This window comes from Takifugu rubripes, chromosome 12, assembly GCF_901000725.2.
Source record: "Takifugu rubripes chromosome 12, fTakRub1.2, whole genome shotgun sequence".
Lineage (NCBI taxonomy): Eukaryota > Metazoa > Chordata > Actinopteri > Tetraodontiformes > Tetraodontidae > Takifugu > Takifugu rubripes.
In genome coordinates, this window is record NC_042296.1 from 6,638,312 (window position 1) to 6,647,723 (window position 9,412).

A 9,412-nucleotide genomic window follows, 5' to 3' on the forward strand; every position below is an offset into this window, starting at 1 on the left:
AGTCGGACTTTAACATGGACCCAGAGAGTTGCTCTGGTTCTGTTCCGTAGTCACCACGCCAGTGGGGACACTATTGGCCCTGCACTTAACGTCATGCTCGACATTGAGTTTAAATGAAGGTTAAATCCATTAAGTGCTAGCTTCAGGCTAATTTAACGATCCGCCCTCCCCCAGCTGCTACGTCACCCTCACTTTAAACTTCTGGGTTTAAAAAGGAGCTTCTAAGGACGAATGTTGAGTAATAAGTTTCAATCTTTCACCACTGTTGCTCGTTTGTGTTTGCTGTCCTCTTTCTCCTCCTAAGGCCCATGAGCCTCGAGGGCAGACATGGGCCAGGGGGGGGGGGGGGGGGGGGGGGGGGCGGAGCCACGCTGAATAAGGAAGCAGCCTCGTGATTGGTCAGGGAGCTGTGAGGGAGATTGAATGGGACAGAGAGGCAGGAAGGGGGCCGCAGAGTGGGGAAATTAATCGAGATAGCAGCAGATGGGCTGCTGCACAGCCTGCAACAAACTTCGGATGGAAAGTGTGTGTGAGGAGGAGCTGAGCGCTCGTGAATAGGTCCGTGCGTTCATGTCCTCTGGATCAGGGTGCAGCGAGGATTAATCCACGTGCGGGGAAGAGCGATGCAGAGTTGCCCCACACATTTCCTCCACAGAGCAGGTGCAGAGCTGCGAGCGTCCATGCGTGCGTGAGGAGAACCTGCATGCATGCTGCAGACTGCGGCGCTGCTGTTCGCCCGCTGAAGAAGAAGAAGAAGAAGAAGAAGAAGAAGAAGGGAGGAAGAAGCATCTTTTACAGAAGGCGGGGGAGTGAGGCAGGGGAGGGTCCTCTATGGTGAGGATGAGCCTGGATCCCGTGCAGGTGATGACCGGCCAGGTCAAAGAGCTGAAGGTTGCCACTTCGGCCAACGGGGACGGCAGCAGAGGATCATGGGAGGAGAAAGAAGAGTTTCAGAGGGACGACCTGGGCCTCAAAACCGCCCCAAAAGCAGTAAGTCCAAAGAAACGGAACCATCTCTGTGTGTTTGAAATACAGATCCGGATCACACGACGTTTCCTAGGATCCTCAGGTGTTTCCCCTTTGATCTAACAAGAGAGTTAGATCAAAGGCCTTCTTTGGTTTTGATAAAGACGTTGAATCATGGTAAGAGTTTAGTCACAACAGGTTTGGAAGAAAAGTTCTGCACTTGTTCCTGTCTGAGAGTCCAGTTTGTTAAAAGTGAACATGAGCCGCCAAATAAAAAGTACAAGTATAGCTGCTCCCTGTGGCTTCAACGCCCTTTATAGCACGCCAACGCTGGTCCACAGACACGCCGGTCGGAGCCAAGCGTTGCCCAGGTGAGCGTCCGGAACCCAACAGCCAGCGAGGGGAGCAGTTAAGCTGGAGGTAGCCGTGTAATCTGGGCTGCTCCGGGATTACCCATGGTGTATTTTCAGAAGGTGGACATCCACCATCTGGATATTAGCGATGATGTGATGACACGGGTCATCTGAAGCTCACTGCTGGGGTTTTACTGCGCTCACATGGAGGGATAACGTGCCAGCCGAAGAGTCGCCACACACACACGGCGGCATGTCTGCTCACCCAGAGGGGTTTTATTGAAATGGACGGTGATCCGGATCCATTCAGGGCGGAGAACCTTTTACAGGGAATAAAATCAAACCAAAGTGTGTTTTTGTTGCTCTGGATCGTATCAGAGATGCTAAATATCGGCCCCAGGAGCAGACAAAACAACGTTGTTGTTCCTGGCAGCGCCCGTTAGCGGACCCGCCTGTTCAGCCTTTCGCTCACCTATAAATATCACCCACCTCCCAGCACCCCCCACCCCCACCCCTCTACCTTCTTGATTTCCCCTCCCATCTTCTGGCGATATCCCTTCCACCTCTCACCTTTTCCTTCCAGGATGGATGGAAGGGATCGTTTTCACGCGGAAGCTTGATGGATGGGGATGGGGAATGGGGGATGGGGGGGGGCTTCAGCCGTCACTGCAATGGGCCGATAAACATAATTCATATGTGATTCAATTATATTTACATGGCAGCTAGTTTTATCATATCCGCGGTGCCGTGGAGATCATTGAGCAGGAGATGGTTGCATGAGCTGCACTGGAGCCACGTGATTGATGCATTCCCGCCGGGTAGGAGGCCAGGAGAGGAGGGGCGGGCTGTTAACGCCGCCGGTATCAGGTCGCAGCCAGGACCAGGACTCCCACACTGTGACACTGTTATTCATAGGCACAAACGGAGGAGCCGGCGGGCCTGTCGCCGAGCAGAGTTGTGCCACACCACAAACACGCACAATCACACACATTCAGGTGTGCACCTTTGTTCTGAAATGACTGTCGTTCTGCTAAGGTCACGGGGAGGCGAGCCCGGAAGGTGGAGGGAGGCGTGTTCTTCGTAAGTATGCCCCCGTCACCTGGTGAGGTCACAGTTTCAATGCCCACCATTATCTGCCCTCTTCACCCACTTAACCCCCCTGCATGACCTCAGAGGTACCCTGTGTACTAACCAACAGACCTCACGTATCGTCTGGTCGCTCTGACTCACGTCAGGGTGAATAATAACCGGGCTGAATAATACCTGAACGCCGCTAACAAGGCGCCACAACTCGAGTATGGAGCTACCGGTCCTTGTCTGGAATTTAGCTGACCTTCTGAAATTAGTCGGCAGGTTTTAATCAGGAGATATTTTTGTTGTTTTTATTTCAGGCTGCAACTGTACTGTTATTCTTAGAATCATTTCAAGGCATGAAGCAACAAATTATAGAAGCCAACTGTCGAGCAAATAGAGCCTAGTTCGTCGATCTTGATTGTTAATCATAACTTTTCAAGTTATGAAACAATTTCAACATATTTACACATGTAATGTTCCTACCTACATCTATTATATCTGTTACATGTGTAATATTCACACTTTCCCTTTTTTCAAGCTCATTTGTTACCAAGTGGTGACTAGTTCACTTGTGTTTCCGCCCCCTGTGGACACCAGTGGTACTGCACATGCAGGCATTTCCAATAACCAGTGCAGCCATATTCACTCCTGATGCTTCTTTTTTTATTCAGGCCAAAAAGATGTATTGACACTAACAGATACTGAAGGAAATGTTTTACTGCAGGATTGTTAAGGCAGGAATTATTTAAATGAATAAGACAATAACTAGGAAAAGAACCTGGAAAATCAGTTTCACCAGTTTATTAGCCTACAAGAACTAAATTTAGAATGTGCATCTCTGATCTAATGATGGTTAATTCCTTATTCCACCTCACCAATTGAGTTCATATCACATTTTATTCCTCCACTGATGTGTCTTGCTGGAGTCTCGGGGTTTGTTTGTGCGCACGCATGCATTTGCTAACTCCGTGTGTGTCCCTGTCAAGTGTTTGTATCTCTTTGTTTACTGTGAAATGAGGTTAAAATGGAAGATATCTGTAGCCAGGCAGAAGTGTTGTCATTCCACTCATCAGGTCTCTGAAGTCTGATGTGTGTTTGCGTCTATTATTAGGCGAGTATGTAGCACGTCAGCGAGCGTTGTTGTAACAGTGAAATAAGGCCCAACTCTGACTCTGCTGGGCAGTATAATGGGGCAGTCGTCATGGACGCATTTACAGTGACAAACATTTAACTCACAAACACCCAAAAACATCAGGCTATCAGGCCACATGTTTCATTTAGAGCTCAGTGGTTTCAATTCTAAAACCGCATTTAAGGGCCTCCCCGCCAGGCTCCTCGCCCTCCTGGCGCCACCTAGACATCCCAGACGGAGGTCGACCTCCCGCAGTGGCACATTTACCAGTCGCCACCTTAGGAATGCTGCCAGTCACATGCTAGCACAGCTATGCTAAACATGCGCGTTCACATGCGCGCAAATATAGTTCACGCTCCGTGGTCTCACACCTGATTCGCGCTGACGCCCAGAGTGTTACATCAACAGTCCTGAGTTCAGCCCAACCATCTTCCTCTCGTCTCTCTATCCGCAGCCGAAGCCGCAGAACGCCGTCACCGTCGCCGTTTCTTCTCGGGTCTTGTTTCGGACCGAGCGGGAGCAGAAGGTGTTCGAGCAGCAGGGAGTGGAGGAGTACCTGAGGTACCAAATCGAGCACGAAAACGAACCCTTCGCCCCTGGACCAGCCTTCCCCTTCGTCAAGGTTGATGTGCCAATTTAGTCTGAAGTGCTGAATCGTCACACTGCTAACACCTTAACAGCTATGAGTTGCTAACAGTTGCCGTGCCTCGACAGGCGTTGGAGGCCGTAAACGCACGTTTGCGGGATCTGTACCCGCAGAGCGAAGAGCTGTTCGACATCGTCCTGGTGACGTACAACCACGCGCACGTGGGAATCCGGCTTATCAACACCATCAACCACCACAGTAAGTCTTCCAGAGTATCTGCCAGTATCTGTAAGCAGCTAGCTACAGCAAAGCTAACACCTCTGTTAAAGTACAATTGACCCAGGTTGACAGCGAAGAGGACGGAAGCTTGTTTATCCTGTAGCAATTATGTGCAAGTGTGTGTCTAAATAAAGCTGATTTTTGTGACACTTGGGCATAAAAACATAAAATGAGTGAATGTAGCGCGGTGCCAAATCCGGCTTCCATTTGGTCGGGATGCTGAAGATGATGCAAGCTGACACTGAAGAACACGCAGTGTGTGCACAGCTGACTGACGGACTCCTTCCCAGGAAAATCTCAGACCCCGTGAGGACATCTTCCTCACAGAGACCACTTCCTGTGCTCTTTCCCGTTCCCGGTCCGGGAGCGATCAATTCGTAGCCTCCTCTGGGATGTAAGACTAATCCGAGAGGCCCGAAATGAAAACAGGTCCGTGTGGAGCCGCCGGAGCGACGCGCCGCCTCCCAGATGCTCCGACGCTACATCTCTGCGGTGGCTCCCACCATGCGGGGTTCAGTACATCCAAACAAACCGACCTACGACCTTTCCTGCGGGATGAAAACAAAGCAAGGCCCCTCTGATGTCATCAGCCGGTGACGTGTCCCTGCGGCCGAACATCGCCGTCCTTTCCCAGCTGAAACCGAAACTGGGCGCCGACATTTAAATGCGTGTTCGCCTCTCAGCAGCTGCTAACTGCAGCTATTTTAATCCCCCAAGACGACGCAGGCTCTTCGTCTCCCACGTCTGCAGGCAACGGTCGGCGCTGCACGGCTGCGAATGCTAAAATGCCCTCCGGCAACGTTGCAAACACACTTTGCTTGTGCACAACGTCCGGTCAGGAAAACCGTGACGCGGCGACGACATACGCCCACGCGGATCAAATCGCGGCCTTGTGCAAACACAATATAAAGCGTGACAGTCCTGCAAATGTGCTGGCGCGGCTGATTTCCTGCCCTGATTCAGATCTGCTGGCCAAGCAAATAAATCAAGTAAAGATGGAGGATATGAGAATATTTGTGCAAGAGAGGGAGGAAGCGCCGACGCCAGGGGCGAGACGCCTCCCTCAGCAGCCTCCCACGCTCCAGCATGAAAGCCGGGGACAATTGGGGGTTTGATACGAGGTGCAGCGCGCCGCGGAGGTCACAGCCCACCAGAGCCCGCCGAAATAGGGTAAACAAAGCGGGGAAGGCAGAGAGGACGGTCTGTTCTCCGAGTGATTGAAGGACGACTCGGGGGGATTCGCTTTTCATGTCCGTCTCTCCTGCCAAGTCAAAGCAACAAGCAAATGTTCCCAAAAAGGAGCGTTTTATGTGGTTGAAGCTACGATAAATATGTTTGGAAAAAGAGGATTCTTGAAATATCAGATGGGTGCAGGTCTCAAGTTAACGGTGGATCGCCTCCAAAACACCTCACCCCCTCCTGCGGGGGTAAGTTTATCCTCTCACCCTGCTTTCACCCTGCTGCCCCCAACACCCCACCCAAATATTGCTAATCATGACCTCACGGACCAATTTACAGCCAAAAATAACTGCCTTCGATTCGGTTTGGGCTGTTTTTTAGTCATGTTCCTAGTATCCTTGAAGATATTTTTAGAGTTTTTATTTGCCGTGTTCCTCAGATTTGTTCATCGAGAGGTTCTGTATGACGGGGGGCACCAGTCCTATCGGCTACCTGAAGGCCTGGCACACCAACCTGTACCTGTCTGCAGACGCTGACAAGGTCAGGGAGGCGCTAGCTGAAGGTGAGGCTGCACTTCATTTAATCATTTAAGAAAACAAAACGGCTTAAATTTGATAGTTTCTCCTTCACCATCGCTGATACGAGCTCTTCACTCCGACTTTCCACCACAAACAGGAAGTTGCAAATGTTTCTTTTTATTTGCAGGAGCGTCGATGACGTATTTATATAAATCAGCGTATTGGTGGACATTTTTTCCCTTTAGTGCCAATGTCACACGCTAAAATAGCAACGGCTGAATAACCTGATCCGGCCCCCAAAAATAGACTCATGGGAAATGACTAAACAATTCCACTAATTGATCACAAATACCCTGAAGGTGACATTAGAGACATTCCCTGTGCGTCTAAAGGGCAGCAGAAAGAGCACGCCGCTCACCACCCACCCGCCCAGCAAACCCAGCTGAGCGAAGGAAACGTCCTTGATATTTTACTGGAGAGCTTTGAATTTGTCCAACAACTGTCCTGCACCGCCAGAGGGGCTTTTACAGAGCAGGCAGAGCTACGGCAACGCCAGAGAAACACATTTAAACCGCCAAATCAGGCACTTAAATAGACAGATGTAAACGAGGCACAGGTGTGACACAGGACAGTCAGGTGTCCTAATGGAGGGGAACGCTTCCATTTAACCGCTAACATCCAACAAAAAGCTCAGAAATAAAAGACCCTTCCCAAAATGAGGCTGAGTGGTGCGTTTGTGCTCAGGCATCGCCGCAGCCACCATGTTCACGGCGGAGAAGCTGACGGAGGTGTCCGAGTCCCAGCTGAGGGTGGCGTTCGACGGCGACGCCGTCCTCTTCTCCGATGAATCGGAGCGCATCTTTAAGGCCCACGGGCTGGACAAGTTCTTTGAGCACGAGAGGGAAAACGAAGACACGCTTCTGGATCACGTACGTAAAGTCCCCACTTACGAGAGGATTTCTTTAGTGTTGAATCTTGGCGGTTTGGTGGTTAATTTTACAGCTAAAATGGCCTTAAAACCTGTCGCATGTGTTTACTTCATGATTTCCTCTTGTCTTTTCCCATTAGCCTCATGTGTCTCACCTGTGTGCCATATGCCCCGCCCCCTAATGTGCCACACCTGTCTTCCATTAACTCCTTAGTGTATAATTCCATTTGTGATCACACACATTTTAATGTCAGCAGTAACAAGATGTCGTATTTTTTCAAAACAACACACTCACCCTGTGCCATGGGGTCAAAGGTCAATGCACACACGCCCTCCGAACTCCTCCCGGAGTGACGTTAACGTGGCTTTTTCTGGCAGGGTCCTTTAAAAGGCTTCCTGGAGGCGCTGGGGAAGCTCCAGAAAAAGTTCTACGCCAAAGGACAGCGTCTCGACTGTCCCATCCGCACGTACTTGGTGACAGCTCGCAGCGCCGCCAGCTCAGGTATCCGGGCCCTGAAGACGCTCCGGGCCTGGGGGTTGGAGATCGACGAGGCTCTGTTCCTGGCGGGGGCCCCGAAGGGCCCCATGCTGGAGAAGATCCGGCCCCACATCTACTTTGACGATCAGATGTTTCACGTGGAAGGAGCGGCCGAGATGGGCACCATCGCCGCCCACGTGCCCTACGGCATCGCACAGCACCACACCAAAAGGAACTCCAGCGGTGGGAAGTAAAGCAGTCGGACCCGGATGGAATTGACAGAGGCAACATGGAAACGCATAATTTCCTGTCTTAATGCTTTGATGTCAGCAGGCAGATGTCCGGGGCCTTTGATGAGTGACCCTCCACTGTACAAAAATGCACTTTCATTTACAAATATTACACTTTGACCCCGCGGCGGCCACGGTGCTGCTCCGTCCTACAGCGCACTTTCCTTCACGAAGAAGAGTTCATAAATATGTTGTAAAATATCTGCCGTTGTCTCAAAGACAGCCATTCATTTTAGCTGGTGGCTTAGCGGCTTTTTACAGAGTAAAATCGATCCAGGATCAGAAATTGTGAATAATTAAATGCGATGCAGACTGGGTTCCTGTTTCAAGTAAAGAAAAAAACAACCCACTGGTATTGTTAGCATAGCAACTTCTCTCACGCTTAGATGGGAAATTTCACGCTGGCGATGCCACACTGGGGCCATAAATTCAGATCCGGCTTCAGATGGAGCCCACTGTAATATCTGGAATGTTGTTATTCTCACTTACAAAGCCTGATTAGCATGCTAATGGCAGCTTAATGATAGTAATTACAATAAATTAGAAGATCCGAGCTAAATGATTTTCATCCTATTATTAGCTGTAGTTTCAGAAGGTGCCTTGAATTAACTTGCTTCCACCGTTCAGATAAATAATTGCATAACATGGTGGGTAGCCACAAGTGTCAGCAGGTGCCTTACTTTAAATAGATGCACTTTTTTATAGCTGTGCTAGCTGCATGATCTGTGTTCTTAATGTCAGTAGCAGCAGACCAGCACGCAAAATGTCAACACTTTCTTTGTATTAACTATGCAGAAAACCCTGATATTAAACCACAGCTTCTAGTCACTCCCGGCAGGTATTTTGTCTCTTTTTAAACCTTTCAGCACTTAAAAGTCTTCTCCACTGACTGCATCTACTTTGACTCTACCGCCCTCTACTGGTCACATGGCACTGGTCAACGTGTCAAAGTGCACCTGCAGCTCACAAATACTGATTCTGATCAAAACACCTCGAATTCACTTTGTCCTCTCAGTTTAGTGTTTCCGTGCTCCTCCTTAATCAGGCAAACGATTTGATATTTGCATATTAGTTTATTTACCAGTTGTTTTCTTTATTTATGTTGTCTTGGTCGTGGTACTGAAGCTATAATTGTCTCTATTGTGAAGATTTGTCTCGATTCCTGTCAGTAAAATATTAAATGTATCTTAAAATGCCAGACTCGTGATGATTATGGATAGTCTGATTGATGCTATACCTCTTTCCACCGTTAGGTGGCGGTAGCGGTATTATGAATAACGTGAAAGCAGGTTGACGTTGAAGCTCCACCGTCAGAATCCTGGAGGGAAAAACCCTACACAAACTATAAATTCTTTAAAATCAATTGAATTCATCCAACATTATTTCCCCAACAAACATTTCCTCTTTTTTCACCAGAATCGTTCTCTCCCCCCTTTCACTGTGATGAATGCGTTCATATCTCCTGTGTTTCCCAGCTGAATTAGATCTCCATGGCTGTTTAATGAAAGCCAGGAAAATGCCAGAGTTCTGCTGTCTGGGGCCTTATTGCTAACATCACCCCCTGGGAGGGACCCTGCAGGTAAACACTGATGAAAAAACCCACATCTGATATTTTCTGGCAACCTACGG

At 49.3% G+C, this 9,412-nt stretch overlaps 1 protein-coding gene across 1 annotated transcript; it reads left to right on the top strand.

Moving 5' to 3' along the window:
- The first annotated feature begins 421 nt into the window (after window positions 1-421).
- Window positions 422-8,977, top strand: nt5c1aa (5'-nucleotidase, cytosolic IAa). Its single transcript, XM_011609214.2, has 7 exons — window positions 422-990; window positions 2,355-2,399; window positions 3,980-4,147; window positions 4,240-4,369; window positions 6,009-6,131; window positions 6,832-7,016; window positions 7,394-8,977. Exons 1-7 carry the CDS (start codon window positions 832-834, stop codon window positions 7,745-7,747), a joined length of 1,164 nt encoding a protein of 387 aa, XP_011607516.2. The 5' UTR covers window positions 422-831; the 3' UTR covers window positions 7,748-8,977.
- Window positions 8,978-9,412: the final 435 nt, after the last annotated feature.